General features: G+C 34.8%; 1 protein-coding gene across 2 annotated transcripts in view; it reads right to left on the bottom strand.

Annotated features, from left to right (window-relative positions):
- Positions 1-17,604, bottom strand: part of mfr (ferlin family C2 domain-containing myoferlin misfire) — an 84,828-nt gene that overhangs the window by 19,615 nt on the left and 47,609 nt on the right. For both annotated transcript variants that reach the window (XM_074179024.1, XM_074179025.1), the window contains exons 18-21: positions 16,708-16,761; positions 13,046-13,449; positions 10,170-10,340; positions 1,664-1,809 (exon numbers count right to left, since the gene is read on the bottom strand). In XM_074179024.1, coding sequence (XP_074035125.1) covers positions 1,664-1,809; positions 10,170-10,340; positions 13,046-13,449; positions 16,708-16,761 — 775 coding nt within the window. The remainder of the gene's footprint in view (positions 1-1,663; positions 1,810-10,169; positions 10,341-13,045; positions 13,450-16,707; positions 16,762-17,604) is intronic.

The raw sequence follows: 17,604 nt of genomic DNA, 5'->3' as shown, positions 1-17,604 counted from the left end.
ATTAACTTCTTGTTGGTCGTACAAAAGGTATTTTGTTGTGGAAGGAAATTTGATAATTTACGTTCATTCATTTCCAGGAATTGTAACAGGTTTCATGTTTATGTTCTGTATGTAGTACGTCGTCGTTTTTGTCAAAGTCGTGGTTGTTTTCTAACAGATGACCTATATAGGTTGGATTTGAATTCAAAACTATTTTTGTGTTCCGAGATTCTGGTTTTGAAATTTCTAGGTGTTTTTCCAATATGCCTTATATCTTTTGGACACGAGCCATATTTCAGATTGTGGACACCCGATTGGTTTCCCATGTCAATGTTGGATTTGTCGCTCTTCATATGTCTACCTGAGATGTTATCAGTCTTGTATGCTAGGTTGATTTTCTGTTTATTTGCTAGTTTACTTATTTTTTCTGTATATGCCAGTATTCTGATGTGAGGGTATACTTATATATACCAATAGTATTATTGATTTTTCACCAAGTAATAGTGTATTCAAAAAATTATTTTGAATGATATCTAATATATAAACATAGATGTTTGTTGGTTGGTTGGTTGGTAAGTGATAAACTTCTACATCGCTCAACCGATCGTGATGAAACTTGACATGTATAAGTAATTTTTCGTAAAGAAGGTTTTTAAGCTATCAATTTCTCTGTAACTCGCCACTAGATGGCGCTGTAGAACAATTTTTTCAAAGCAGTGTTCTATAATGCTGCGCACGTCTAAGTTCGTCGATTCTGATTCTGTCAAAACATTGGAACAACAGCGATACAGCAACATAGTACTAATTAGTACTACAACTACGAAATTCTACACGGGCGAAGCCGCGGGCAACAACTAGTATTATATATAGATGACCTGTCTTGATCTGCGAATCTGTTGAGAGAAACATTCAGGATGAGTAATATTTTCATACTGGAGCAATACGAGAAAATTATCTTTCAAGTTTTGTGGATGATCAATTGGTCAATTTTTAGAATCTGCTAAGGGCAGAGCTTATGGTTATGATTAAGAAATTGTTCAATCATTCACTTGATAAAACAAAAATTCTTGAAAATTGTTCATCAATCTCGACACTCTTTTCTTTTAGAATAACTTACTCTTTTACTCAATACACAAACCTGAAGATGTGTGTCGCAATAGCAGAAGAAACGTTTGCTACTATAAGTTCTATTCGACTACGGCCTACCAGTCCGGATTTTCTCTTTGACTCAGAATTATTAATGGACATGATTGGAGGATTCTCATTACCGGAATATCATCTTAAGTTATATGCTGCTGGAGCTACAAAAAGAACTAGAGCAAAATGATTTTTTTATATTATTGCTTGGAGTTTCTGATAAAACTATGGATGAAGTGAGCCGTGAAGCTTCATTGGTGAAACGGCTACCGCCAGAAAACAATGAAAACGTAATTCAATGTTCATGTTAGAGTAGTTGTTTCGAAAAGGCCCTTCTCCAGTTTGTTTCTGAAAGTAACTTCCATGCACGATCTACATATCTTTATAGAGAGTTTATTTTGCATTCAATTGCTTTTTCCCTTCTTTTGGAAGTTTTCCATAATTCTATGTGGAAAAACTATACCCCCTTCAATTCAGTGAGGCATAGGTATACTGATAGGTTGTTATTTTTCCAAGAGTTTACTATTCGTTCTCGAACTTTACTTACGGGAGAAATTTTCAGAAGTGAATTCCTTGAAACCGATTCGAACCCCTGTTGAACTATACTTCGGTGGGTCAGTATTCCATTTTCTACACAGATCAGACAGTATTGTTGTTGGTTTATTGTATTCTCTCCAGGTGCAATATCCAGATCTGAAATTGTAGTGTTTCATAATATTCACATTTTCTGAGAAAACATTAATTTAAGCCAATATATAACATAGTAAAAATATTTATCACATCGATCAATGTAGATCGTTGCGAATATGAATTCTAATGTTGAAAAATCAGGTTTTCAAGTTGATAATTTCAAAAATATTCTCTCTCACTATAATTATGTTTTTACTTCCTAGTAAGGTGAAGAGAGAGAGTATTTGAATTTTCTAAAATAAATATACATTTTTCCCACGAGGGTCATCGTCTATATGTTAAATGGTTGAGAAACTCTTAATAATCAACTCATGGATCAGAAAGTTAATTGGTGTTGTTCATTTTTCAATTTGATCGATTACAGAAGTCTATAGCTTTCTATTATTTTTCACTGGAATGATATATTCATAGTCTCAGAGATGATATAATATTCTGATACAGTGCATTACATTCAAAATGAGCCACCGTGAATAACTTTTGGAACAATGATTTTCAGGAAAAATAAAAAACACCTCAACAAACAGGGGGACACATTTGGACATATTCACATTTGATCTAACTTTACCTATCGCACCCCCAGAGCATGTCACCATTTTTTTTTAAATGGATCAATTGTTTTGCAGCATATTTCAACATATTTCAACAAAGTAGAATACATTATGTTATGAAGCTCATAGTTTAGAAGCTAACAATTATTTGAGTTGAAAACGAGCCACCCTTAATGAATTTCTGTACAATCTAGTACCTAGGTTTCATAGGCGTTTTTGTGAAGTATACTTCAAAAAAGTCTTATTTTGCCTAGTTAAGTCTCATTCTACAATAACGATTACCTACCAGGTGAAGTTACAATTTGTTTTTCTGTTTTTGTGAATTCTTGAGATGCAATGGTTTATACTCTTCGAGAACGGATTGAAATAGTGAGTTTGTACTACCAGAATGGAAATAGTGCTAGAGCTGTTGCCCGTTTGATCAATGCTAATCATCCAGGAATGAATGTACGACACAAATACGTTTCGGAATTATTGAACAAATTTATGGAAACTGGATCTGTTAACAATAAAAAGCCTTACCGTTCAGGAGTTGTCAACGATGGAGCTATATGTACTGCTATATGTTTTCAGGATCCTTCATAAGTACAAATTTCATCCATATAAAATTAGAAAAGAAAGTTTTTGGCTTTCTACTACTCCATCTTGATACAAAAAAAAAGGATGAGGGAGTCTTCCAAAGAAAGGAAGGAAGTAACTCTATACATGGATGTGTAGATCATGCAAAGAAGTAACTTTCAGACACAAACTGAAAGAAAGTCCTCCTGAAACAGCTACTTTCATATAAACATTGAATTATACGAAAGACAAAATTCTTTCGAAACAAATATTTCCATATGAACACTGAATTATACATGATCTACACATCCATGTATAGAGTTACTTCCTTCCTTTCTTTGGAAGACTCTCTCATCCTTCTTTTATTTGTATCAAGATGGAGTAGTAGAAAGTCAAAAACTTTCTTTCCCAAAAATTAATCACTCCTAAAAAATATGACCCCTTCAATTCATAAAATTAGACTAGTTCATGAATTGAACGAAGATGATTTCGATAGATTTGTCGAGTTATGTGAAAGTATCAATGAACAGATCAACTTGCATCAGAATTTCTTGTATAAAATTTGTTTTTCGGATGAATGTATGATTAGTTTGAATAGAGAAGTGAATCGGTAAAATTGTCGATATTGGAGTGATACGAATCCTCATCTATACTGATAAGTTTATACCCAACGACCCCAAGAACTGTTTGGGCAGGAATTTTAGGTGACTACATCATAGGACCTTTTTTTATCAATGATAAGTTGACTAGTAATAAATATTTGAATGTATTGGAGAATCAAATAATACCGTGCATCAATAAGGCAATTGAGAAAGATATAAATTTATTCGAAAACGAAATAGTTTTTCAGCAGAATGGTGCACCTCCTCATTATGCTGCTCCAGTGCGACAATTTTTGGATGATCATTTTCCTGGTCGCTGGATTGACAGAATAGGTCCTACAGAATGGCCACCAAGGTCTCCGGATCTCACTGATCAGAGAAATAACTCCCGAGATTTTCAACCATGTGAGGGCGGCAATGGAAGCTCGTAAGTACTATTATATGTAAGTTGATGAAAACGTTTTTGAACATTTAGTATAGAAAAATTTTTTCTTCTCATTGTTCAGTCATCAGATTTTGATTCAAGAATTAATAAAAAATCTCTGTTCCTGATTTATTGCTTCCACATTTGTCTCTAGAACGAATATTTCAAAATGTAGCCTCCTGTATAATTGTTGACCTGTTTTTTTTATTTTTCCTGCAAATCATTGTTTAATAAGTTATTCAGGGTGGCTCGTTTTCAACTCAAATAATTTGTAGCTCCCGAACCATAAGCTTCAGACCATATGTTTTATACTTTGTTGAAATCTGCTCATCATGGAGCATCTGATAAAGCGAAACAATATAAGGTTATCGGTTTTAAAAAATTATTGGTGATTTGCTCTGGGGGTGCGATAGGGGACGTAACATTGAATGTGAATATGTCAAAGTGTGTCCCCCTCTATACTATTGTTCACGTGTTTTTTTATTTTTACTGAAAATCATTATACCAAAAGTTATTCAAGGTGGCTCGTTTCAAATGGAAATCACTGTTATTATATTCAATTGACTTGGATTATATTCAAAGAATGATCCTGGTGTACCCATTGCAATAAATATGGGTACTATGGCATTATTCGAAAAAAAATCATGAAAATTCACTGTGAAATCTTTCGTCAGTTTTGTATTACTATTTGTCTTCAACCTCAATCTCGAAGATTACCTCTTCATCGAAGATGAATTTCTTTCCAGCGAGCATTCTCTTGGAATCTGGGCACAAGAAAAACTCGGTGAATACGGAAGCGATTCGAAGTCCAGTTCCTACAATTTTGCCATTGTTTTCATTGATTCGTGACGCAATGCATTGTCTTAATGAAACAGCATTTTATTTTTTTCCAAAGGGGACCGTAATTTCGCGATTTCGTCTTTCAAATGCTCCAATAACGCTATGTAATAGTTTCTGTTGATGATTTTCCCCTCTCAAGATAGTCGATGAATATTATACCATGCGCATCCCAAAATACTGATACCATAACATTGCCAGCGGAGTGTTGCAGCTTTGCATGCTTTGGAATCGGTTCGCCACAAGCAGTCCACTCAGATGACGATGGTTTTAATTTTGGTGTGGAATGATGAAACCATGTTTCATCCATTGTCACATATGGATGCATGAATTCGTGTTTTTTCATGGTACTGCACTGCTCAGAATAATCAAATCGTTAATGTTTTTGGTCGATTATGAGCTCGCACGGTACCCTCTTTGAACAGAGCTGTCGCACAACAAAATATTTTTTTAAAGGACAAAGCACTACAAAAAATCCTTGAGGTGCTCTAAGAGCGGTGCCTGTGCGAAAATAGTCACCCATCCTAACTTTCGAACGAAGTGAAATATCAGAGTCGGAAAAAAAATTGTGAAAAGGAATCATTGTTGTACTTTTAAAAATGCCAATAGTGTGACATCACTTGCCACCGAGAGAGCTCTTTCACCTTTTTCTTTGAATGGGAAAGAGATTTTGTTACATTTCGTATTTCGATTCTCTATACAATGATCTTGCCTTTTTTAAGTTTCGATAACAGGTTGTGTAGTTATTAATGTTATAATGTGGAACAAGGAATTTCGTAATCCTACGCCCTATGTAAGATTTTTTCAAATGAATATTCATTGTGTAGACAATGTCTGCGTATGGCTGAGTGTTGATTTTAATGTCATAATACGATGAAATTCCATTATAACCTCTTATACATGAAAAAATAATCTGAGGAATGTTCTCCTTGAACACCCTGACATGAAACAATCAATTTTCTAACTTATTTCTAATACTTTGGCATGTTTCCGAAGTGATTCCTTCATAAGTTTTCGTAATTCTGTCTCTTAGTTAAGGTATTACCCCAAAGGAAAAAATTGGTAGTCAAGTTCGGTTAACAAGCAGGCCATTTCGAGGAATCGCGCCTACCAATCCATATGTCTGGATAAATATGTCTGATTCAAGCAACAGTCCGAAAAAATGTGGAGGTGCACCATCTTAAAGAAAAACCATCATCAACACGTAAAACTGCATTCTTCTGTGAGGGTAATCTTCATTCAATTCATGTAATATTTTCAGTTCGAAGGAGTAGGGGTATTTCTGAGGAGTATTTCTTGACCATGTTGTTGAGACGTTATTCTCACTAGTGGACTGCAGGTGGTTGATACGCAACGATTTCTGTCGTTTCGCTTCCGATTTAGATTTTCTTCCATCTCCTCTAGCTCCAGCTGCACTTCCTGTTGTTGAAGTTTTTCAACCAATTGCCTATATACTTGGCAGTACAAATTATCAGAAAAGCTTGCATTGAACACCCTTCACGTTCAGTTCACGGAGGAAGTAGAAGAAATAGAGACACAGGTGGAATCGACGGTCCATAGACTCAGAAAACAAAGAAGGGACACTGCGCAACCCCTTGCACCAACATCTCCCGAGGAAGTGAGAAATATCGTAAGACGTCTAGCAACTGGGAAAGCCCTAGGCCCGGACCAAATAACAAACCGGGCATTGAAAGTCATATCACGTAAGGGCAGCTATAACAAACATCATTAATGATATACTTAGACTGCATCACTGTAGGCGACGGTCATCCATATTCCGAAGCCAAAGAAGAACCACCTATTCCTGGATAACCACAGGCTAATCAGCTCAACCCCTTCCTTAAGCAAAGTTTCTGCCACTGAAAAGTCACCCTGAAAAAATCAGAAGGCCAAACCAGCGAACTAGGAATCCTACCAGATGAACCTGTGGAAGATCAGTATAAACTCTAAGTCAGGCGATACTGTTCACCCGGAGGCGGGCACACCCGAAAGGAAACGTCATCTTCAACGGACATGAGATTCCGTGGACCAACGAAGCTGGATACCTGGGAGTCACCCTAGACAAAAGATAAACATCAGGCCTCATGTACGGCAGAGAATAGGAATGGCGAGATCTGCCCGACAAAACATATCACCAATAATAGTCGAAAAAGCAACACGTGATTGAGAGTGATACTGTTGATGATAAAGACCGTACTAATACCAATATGCCTGCACTGCCTGGGGCCAGTGCGCAGCGACATACAGAAGACAGATCCAGTCGTTTATGAACGCGTGCGTAAGTGCCGCCGTAAACGCTTCAAGATATGTATCGAATAGGAATATATTCCGGGATCTAAACCTGAACATACCCTACGTAGACGCATATATGAGACAACACGAAGAAGACACGTTTGACAGAATTTGAGCGCACGACAATCCAGCGCTACGCGACCTATACAACGCAGATTCCGAGAGATGACTCCAGATTCCGAGAGAGATAAACATAGAAAGCCAACCAAACAGAACCAATGACCACCTCTGAGAGTCGTTGTCAGGCGGCTCGGGTAAGTATAATGTTTTTTACAGAAAACAAATATTTTCTTTTCAGGTTCAACGAGAAACACTCGACCGCAATCTCATTTTAAGACAATATTCTCCGGTTAGTTTTTAGGGGCCCCATGCAAAAATTCAGTTAGGAGAGGTAAGATAAAACAATACATTCGATTAGAAAGTAAAAGCACCTAGAGTCTGACTTTCGATCAAAAAAGGGCAGATGTCAATTTTGCTGAAGTGCCCATCAGTAAGTTGAGGTCCGCTCCAGAGGAGCGAGGATGCATGGACGAGATGGGATGTACTGCACACAGTAACCGTGTGGAGAAGATTTCAACTCAGGGCACTAAACCCGGGATGGGGCATGGGGAACTTAAAATTTACTGTTGAATTTGTTTACTGAAGAAAACCTACTAACTGAAATTAATAATAACGTTATGGAAAGTCGGGAAGAGAGAATAATGTAAATGGCAAGAAATGGTGACTTGTTTTTTAATACAAATAATAGCTCCTCAATAAATCATTTTGACAAATGACAAACATGAATATTTCCAGATCCATCAATCATTGTATTCAAGTATGATGTTACAAGTGACACTTTTTTGACATTGAAGATTCAAGAAGAGAGATGTACGTAATGTACAAATTATATCTCAGTATGATAATATCCCATCAATTTCAAATGGAAAAAAGGACCTATTTCATTTACTACGCAAGAAAGTAATCCTTGAGGACATAGAAACTTTGTAGAGGCGTTACCTACATATGTAGTGGCTAGAGATATTATACCAGGTGAATCTGATTACTAAACTGACTTATTTTTTGTAATTTGTTTGAACTTATTTTTTATGCAATTGAGTTAATAGAACATATTTCAGTTATAGCACTAGAACCACTTTTAATTTTGAAATTATTTATTCAATGGCATAACATTTCATTGAGGATAATAAGAATAAGTACACTCAATATATGATATTGTATGTCCGTAACCTAAGTTACAATTACTGTATGTCCAAGTGATCGGTTACCGTTATTTAGTTAAATACTTTTGATGCACTGTTTGGAATCTTTGGTGTAGTAATAAATATTACTGGAGTTTTATCCCAACACCAAACGGTTATTTTTAACATTTCGACGTCTCTCATAAAGCCTGAGGAAGAGCCTTAACAATAACACTTTCTCAAGGTCATATGAACGTTAATGAAAGTTGAATGTGGTCCACAAAGATACAAGAAAGTCAAAGAAACGAAATCCATATTATCTATGATGTACCTCAAAATCACGAAATGAAATTCTATAAATTTCATATACACACCGCTCCAGGTATTCACAAGGTTAGCTTTCAAAGTCATTTCGGAAACTTGAATGAATAGAGAGGAATAATGTTAATACAATTTCATAAATTTCAAGGCAAAAGTCGAAGCACACTGATCCTGACCAATAAGAATTGTTGGTTGGGCATCATGGCCCATGGGTAGATTTTATTCAGGTGAGGAAGTGAGGGTCTATTCACAGTTCGAACTTCATTCTTTTTGTATGTTTTTGAGTTTTCTTCCATTGAAGATAACTCTACTGCCATTTTTTTGGAATATTTGATTCTTTTATTTATTTATCTTCAGATCATTGAGAGTCTGGTTGAAGTTATCAGCAGTCATCGTAATAAAATTATTTGTCGGTATAATTTTGGTGTTATTTTCTGTTTCTTCGATTTAACACTAAGCAACTTTTTCTTGTGATGTCATTTCTTTCAAATCAATGATGTTTTTGCTACTAGAAATTGTGAACTTTTTGGATAGGAAATCTTAAATCTAGTCACGTTGCAGTTGTACTTCTTTCCTTATCTGTTCAGCATCATTTTCGGCTCCCTTTCTCTCTACTTCGGCTAATTTTTTTGTTTCTTTCAATAGTATTTTTGACAATCGTTATCTAGAACTTGCAGATTCTGCAATTTTTTATTCGTCTTTGGCATTAGATTGATCTGCTAATGGAAAAAGTTTTTGCAACTCCGGAACTTGTCGTGTGTCACAACATACATCGCTATATCTTTCAGGAGGAATTCCTTCAGATTTGACATGGACATATTGGCAATTAGATACTTCTTGTTTTTTTTAATTATTCATTTTTTTACTCCACAGCTTCCTGTATTTACTGTGAAAAATAAGATAAAATTCATTTGTTTGATTCTCTACAAATTCTCAAAGAAAATTTTGTTCGAAAGACCAATGTTTGAACTAGTCAGTCCTACTGTGAAGTCCTCTGAGTTGAAGGCAAATACACCAGTAATCAAACGTTTCGAGTCAATATTCATATTTTATGACTTTTTAAATTATTGTCAATGTCAAAATCGTTTTTTTTTTCATAAACATGCCATGAAAAATTATTTAAACATACCAAATGAACAAAATCAACTAATGACAACAGATTGAATAAAATTGAAAACAACATCATATAAAACGAAAGTGTTTGACATACGACATTTCTTTTATTCGTTCAAAATAAAGAACGACCATCATGCTTCTTTGAATAGATTCCCAAATACTTTAGCATTCATCAAATTTATGTATTCATTATGCTGGTATAAAATCGAATAAATTTGAGAAATACGACAAACAAAAATTTCAAATGAATTTGAAAAAATATTTGTCGTCATATTTTTTTCTTCTATTTTCTAATCATTTACTGGTGTAAGCTTTGAACTCATCATTCAGTTCATTGTAACTGTTTAAGTTATTACTAATTATTTTATTACTGTATATATGTTATCTTCCGTTTGTGTTATTACTAACTTGTTAATTTGACTCCCATAAACACCTATAATTTTTGGTAAATGAACGATTGAATACGAGTATATGGTATACTCACCCTTCGTATTTTTCTGCAATACCACAATGTGCTCTATGTTTGGTGTAATATCGAGATTCCAAATCGATTCTAGTTTCGCCTATTAAATCGTCTAATGAACTTATATCCCGATCCCAAACAGCAATTTTTAAACTATGATCTTGCGGAAAAATCGCATCGAATTCGAAACATCTACAAAAAAGAAATTGTAATATTACTCACTTAGTAGTATAAATGGAGTATTTAAGAGAGTGATTCAGAAAACTATCTGGAATGGTATTGGAAAATCGACTTCCTACAAACGGGTCTGACTCAACCTCCTGCTTATTTATGTTTATCATTCTCAGAAATATTCCTCTTGAAGATGATCACTTGGTGATCGAAACATGTTGAGAAAGAACTCCAGTAATATTCATTCTTAGAAACATTGAATGTTAACCTAACTATATTTGTCCAACAAAATACTAAGGTGTTAAGGATTACCAAAAATTCACAAAACTCGCTCTCAAACTCAAACCACCATTTCCTCTATTAATACTCCAAATAGTAAAATTTCAGAGATGACTCGTATATACAAATTGAGAAATTATTATTACATCGAAGATTATTTCCTATTCGCTTCATTCATTGATAGAAAGTATATGTTGATAGGAAATGGTGTGATGAGTCCTCGTGTGGCTTTCTCTTCAGAAACATACTTATAGAAAATATAATGAAGAAATATATTTATATTGTTTTTTAAAAAACTGGCAAATCAATAAATACTAATTCTTTAAAATAATTGAAGTAATTTTCAAATAAAGCGATTTTTCTCGAGAAAAATTACTAGATTTTCATCAATACTTGTACGGTAGGTTAAGGATAATCTCTTAGATCAACGATGAAATAGATATTTAGATTTTTGTTCACTTTTAAATGATCGTTAACATTTTTTCTGTGTTACTCAACATAAAATATCTCATTGTGGAAAATTGTTTCAATTATTTTTTTTGTTCATTTTGATATTTAGGTTAGGTTGAGTTAGGTCCAAAGTGAGTGGGTCTATTCGACCCTCCACCGCAACACGCAAGGGTGTATTGTGGCTCACACCTATTCATACTCGACCAAATAAACCCAGCTCCTTAACGAAGCCAATTAGTTTGTATGGTGAGTGGTCTTTCAAGTCAGATGGTAAGAGTACGGCCCTGCGAAACACTGAAAACCTGATTTGGTTCCCAGTGGGGCAGGCACAATGTATGTGCTGTTCTGTTTCATCATTTTCCAAACAGAGGCGACACACACCATCTTCCGACAGTCCGAGTCTCTGCATATGATGATTCAAATGACAGTGACCTGTAAGAAGGCCTGTTAGACATCGTAGTTCATCCCTACTGTAGTGCAACAACTGTTTGGTATCAAGCTTCGAAGGGTGAATAAACGTCTTGAAGTGAGCCAATCCTGTGAGAATCTGCCAGAAATCCGTAAATCTTCTTGTCATCCAGGTGTACAATCTTTGTTTGGCAAAGGCTTAAGCTGCAGTTTCATTGCCTTCCAGGCCAGTATGGCCAGGAATCTAGACCAGAGACAATCTGTTAAGTCTTCCTATCGAGAAGAGTCGTTTTTGGCAATTTTCTACCAATTTAGACGTTGCTCGGTAAAATCCAAGAGCCTCCAACGCCGCCTGACTGTCCGAGAATATTTGTATTGACTTGTGTATGAGGTTGGATTCTTCCAATCTCTCCGCACACAATTCAATAGCGTAAATTTCCGCTCGAAATATAGTCGCATAAGTTCCTAGGCAGGTTGATATCTCTGTCCTGGGTCTGCGACTGAAAACACCTGCATCAGAACTGGAAGGTGTTTTTGATCTATCCGTGAACCAACAACTATCTCCTCTCAATATTCCCTTCTACCGAAGGATCCAGTCCTCTCTACTCGGGAACAGTACTTTATAAGGCAGTTCGTAGTTGACAGTTGGATGCATAAAGTCAAAGGTCATTGCCAAAATGTTGTGACTTCCAGTGTCAACCAACAGTCTGTTACTCTCTGCATTAAATTGATTTGTACCATGGGCAATGTGCACAAGTCTATATGCAGTCCATCTAGCCTCTCTCTCCAGAAACATGTGAAGAGGAAGTACATCTAGAAGGATCTTCATGGCCGCTGACGGTATGGTACTGATGCCTGAGCCGTTTTCTGTGAAGCCTTCGGCCACCAGAAAATTGCTCCATAAGTGATCATTGGTCTGACAGTCATCACATAAATCCAATGGATTCGTTAGGGATCTGAACGCCAAGTTTTACCACAAATGTCCATAGGGACAGTCTGTCTTGGTGTAAAACTTTCCAAGAGAGGTTTCCAGGTGAGTTTTTTATCAAGGACAATGCCAAGATATTTCACCTCCATTACCAATGGAATGACCTCACCATTGAATGAAAGTGACGTTAGATCGTCCAATTTTCTTCTCCTGGTGAAAGGTTTAACAGACATCTGCTTCCTCAGGCACCAACTGCGAACAACGTCAATCGTGCTTTGGAGGATATTACGAGCTACCCTTCCCGACGTGGATCTTGCCAAGATGACAAGGTCATCTGCATAAGCTTGCAGATCTATTTTTCTTTTGTCGAGGACATCAAGCAGATTATCCATCAGAAGCGACCACAGAAGGGGAGACAGTACCCCACCTTGACGGCACCCTCTGCTGACCTTGAACCTAATGGCCTCACCTTGAAGAGTCTTAGTTACAGTTCTGTTTGCCAGCATGGCATAGATCTAGCCAGTTATGGTCGATTCTATACCATTTATCTAATCTCAGATCTCAACTCTGTACCCTTTCAAATTCGAATTCACACAATTCATTATTTTTTATATCATTTCCAAGGATTCCGTTTTATGTTTCATTTTCAATTATTACTTACCTACCAAAGATTGGATTCAATTGCCTTGTTATGAAGTTTTCTTTATCGTTAATGAATTTATCATTCACGGTTAAAAAAAGATACGGATCCGATTTCCCATTGACGTCTTTTGGCCTCAAGTTCAAAGCTCTGATACAATAAACACGAAGTAAATATCTCAATGGAGTATTTTGGGGAAAATTCTTGAAAAATCCTTCCTCCAAAGGCCAACCACGAGCCGTTACGTAGTTTTCATTGTCGATAGGCCATTGGTATATCTTAACAGAACCTTTGAATACTGAGGTTATTTTATTTTCATCGATTGCTTCATCGCCCATTCTTTTTCCTCTATATAATTCGAAAGACATCAGCATATCTGTGAATCCTCCAAATTCTGGTTGATTTTCTAATTCATTTCCATATATCTGTAAAACATGAATTATAAAAAAATACTAAAATAATCTTCAAAATTTGTTTTCGTTTTTACATTATTATATAACGATTCAAAAAAAAGTAATTTGGGAGTGATGATTTTATTACTGATTCATTCCTTCATCATCGTCTCATTCAAATGGAATATATAATTTTTTATATTTCTCAAGTTACCTTGCAAAGTTAATTACAAAACTGTATCACAAGTTGCTTCCAACAGGTTGTGTGCGCCATAATCAAAATTTTAGGTGACCCATTAAATAAAGAATGAATTTAATGGGTAGAAATTCAAACCTCTGAGGTGGAATGAATCTATCAAAAACACATTTCTCTCACCAGAACAAAAATTCTCTCTAACAACACGTTTCGCTAACCGAGTTAGCGTCATCGGTAAACAACCGAAACTACTTTTTAGAGATATCTCATTATGTGTATATGCTACACGAATTATTTCCTTACATAATAAGGGTCATCAAATCAATTTCTGGCATTTTATTATCGTTAGTATTGTTATTTACTACCTGATTTGACACCTCGATCTGCCTTTTTATCACCTGTGATTACGTACTAGACCGAACAATGAACTGTTAGGAATTAAACCTTCATCACCATCCATAGATCTCATTCCAAATTTTTCAATTCCTAAATTTTTGTGGGCATTTGAAAAATTGTTGTCATGTGTGTTAAACTATTCGATCATTATAAAGCCACTTTCATATTCTTTTGTTTTATTTGAACCAATCTGTTGGTGTAGATTTTGAGTCACCTTCTCGAAAAGCCGAGAAATTACCAAAGCCAAATGGCTTACCAAGCATTTCGAAGCCCTATTCCAGAAGTCCCCAAGAATAATCTATTGTTCTATTCATATTCAATTCAGGGAATCAGGCTTGTAAATAAATTATTTATTTGTATTGACAATAATGCACTGCAAAAATTGTCTCAATTTACAAAATAATAACAAATTTGATAAAAAGAGCAAAGAAATCAATATGTTGAACAACTAGATATGTAAACTTGCTTAGCTGAAGAATATGTTTTCACTGGTGATCAACTATCTAGCTTTGAAAATCCTAAGTAGCACCTGTGAACTGTCTGAAACAGTTATCTAGTTGCAGTATGTTGTGCACCTAACCTAATAGAATTTTTCTTTGCAGTTATCCATATTTTGCCAAATTTGTAGTGACCTAGTTGTGGTACTCACCTCACGGAATAAAAGAGCTTGAGTAGTACAATAGTAGTTCACTTTGAAAAAAGATGCGAATCCATTATAATCTATACAAAAAACTTTGTCGACTCAGAATCGGGATACAAGCATGGATCTCCCACCCAAATCGTCAAGATTTTGTATCGTGTCATGGACTGTATGGTGATAGGGTGGGTAAAAAAGAGAAACTAAAAACTTCAAAATAAAATAATAAAAAAAAAGTATGTTGAACGGTTTGACTGAAAAATGGTCTGGTGACAGTCATCACACCACTCTCCTCAGCAATCTACGGTATTGATCAGATAAAAAAATAATAAAATCGTTGGGCATAGTAATAATAATAATAATAGACACTTTATTCACAGTAAAAAAAAACAATATATGAATATATATGAATAATACAATTGCATGGAGTCAACAAGTGATTAAGGATAAGTATAAAGTACTTGTTTCCTTGAAATTAACAGATAAATAGACAAATAAAAAAGGAAAAATATATGTATAAAAATTATCAAATGGTAAAATTTTAAAAATATACAACTCTAAAACTAATATATATATAGTCAGCTTGAATTCTATAAAGAATACAATTCAAATAATACAAAAAAGTTAAAATGACATACATTGGTTGTATTCCACTAGGATTCAAATAGTTGGGAGATCATATTCCTTTCATTTTCATTGATATATTTCTTTAACTTTTTCTTGAAGTTTTGTTTACTTTTACATTTTTTTATTTCTCCTGGTAGGGTATTATAAATTTTTATTGAAACATAAGAGTATGCTCTTTGAGTTTTTGATTTTGTAGCATGCGGTAGGATGTGTTTGTTACGGTTTCGAGTATTGTATTCATGGTTAGGAATATCAGCTTTATGTTTTTGAAAGTGGTATTTCATATTCACACAAAGGTAAAATAATTGCCTGATATCCATGATTTTTATTTCTTTGTAGAGGCTATCAGAGTTGTATCTAGAGCTTTTCTGTAGCATTAATTTCAAGAACCGTCTCTGTATCACTTCTAGTCGATTGAGATGGGTTTTAAGCGCACCACCCCAGGCTTCAATACCATATCGGATATGACTTTCTACGAGAGGAGTATATTACTTGGTAAGTAAGTGTTCAGATATTTGAATTTATATAAAATGGTTTGGAGTTTTTTGGTCACGTATTTTATATGATAATCCCATTTAAGATGTGTGTCCAGATATATTCCTAAATATTTTGTTACAGTTGTAGTATTCAGTTTCAACATTTTTCCATCTATATTTATTTCTAGGTGGCGAAAAGGAGGGATGCCAGATTTGTTACAACTGAAAGGAAGAACGTGGGTTTTTTCGAAGTTGACTGTCAATAGTTTGTTATCGAACCATTCTTCTTCCATAGTATTTATATATTTACTCAGGTAACGCTCATGAAAAATTCATGCGTATTTTTCTTTCAGATACCTAATACATCGGTAGTCTAAAGCCAAAGGTTACTTGATAAAACTCTTTGAATAAAAATGAGTTTTCACGCATTGGAAAATTGAGATGAGTTTTGTGTTCTAAATTAATTTTCCTCCGCTGAAAACCGGGTTTGTTAATTTGAGTAGTGATAGACGTACTTTATGTGAACCATTAAATAACTTCAATTACACATCATCCACAAACTTGAAAATTCACTTTTTTTTCTCAAGATCAACAGAGAATAAAGATTCTCTATAGAGAAAAAAAAAGAACAATAATAACCTTCTCATTTCAAAAGTCAATAACTTTAACCTCTAATAAGATATACTATCAAATCCAAAATGTCTTCACGACTGAAGCACCTATGAAACCGTAGACTTTTCTTGTACTAGTGAATATATGCAAAGAAAATCGTAGAACAATGATTTTTAAATTGTACAGGATCATTGAGATTATGTACCCGGTAGGTATTTTTTTTGACAGAAAATGTGAAATGACATTCATGAACAGTTATAAAAGTCCGATTCTAGGAACAATTAGTGTATCATTTCACTGTTTTCATGTACATTTTTTGAAAATAAAACTAAACAAAATCGACTTACCTGAAGTTTTTGTATTTGATTTTCGGGAATATTGTCATCATCGGCGTCTAATGGCTGAAAGTAATAAATTTGAATGAATTTTATACAGTGTGGAGCACCTAAAACGAAACAGATCAAATATCTTCAAAACCCATGTTTTCTGAAAGAAAAATGCAAAACAGGTCGACTCGTAATTCAAGGGGGATATCTTTCTATCATGACCTCAAGTGGCATACCTCCCCCCACTCCTCGGTCACTATCACCCAAACAATTTGAAAAGGGAAAGTAGTAAGTGTGACACATCATTAGGAAGGTTCATTTCATGTCAATTGTCGCTACCTAACTTTCTATTTTGACGCCTTCTTGTGGGAAAAAACTATTCCATATTCCCTATTATGATACTTTATTTGCAAGCTAATTTGACACAAATTCAGTAACAATGTATCATGGAATTTTTCTCAACATTTAGTTGCTACTACTGAACAATTTTCTTCTGTTTTATCGCCGCATCCTCCAGAGCCTTCTTGATCAAAGTGTGCGTTTCAAAGTCTACATAAAAAAAACCTAAAAGTTCTGTATTTCCAAGATGATTCTAGATAAACATCAAGTGTGCTACATTTTTCAAAGGGTAATCACAAGCTCTATTGAAATAAAGGAGTATACAGGGTGCCTTATTGTAAAAATGGCTTTCCATCAATAATTATTGATATCTCACTTGAAAAAATAAGTTTTCTATACCATTGTAAAGAATTGCTTTGGAAATGTTTCCATAGAATCAAGAAATTTCCGACAGAAAAAAAATCACAGCCACTTTTCTAAAATTCCCATTTTCGAAAAATATGCTGTAACTCAGAAACAATAATAGATATCGATATGCGGTTTTCACCATTGAGTTCGTCATGAAATTTGACTTTTAGT

This window comes from Leptinotarsa decemlineata, unplaced genomic scaffold (genome assembly GCF_025532065.1).
Source record: "Leptinotarsa decemlineata unplaced genomic scaffold, Ldec_3_MD MMD2_tig00004307_RagTag_RagTag, whole genome shotgun sequence".
Taxonomy (NCBI): Eukaryota; Metazoa; Arthropoda; class Insecta; order Coleoptera; family Chrysomelidae; genus Leptinotarsa; species Leptinotarsa decemlineata.
This window is presented reverse-complemented; position numbering and strand designations above follow the sequence as displayed.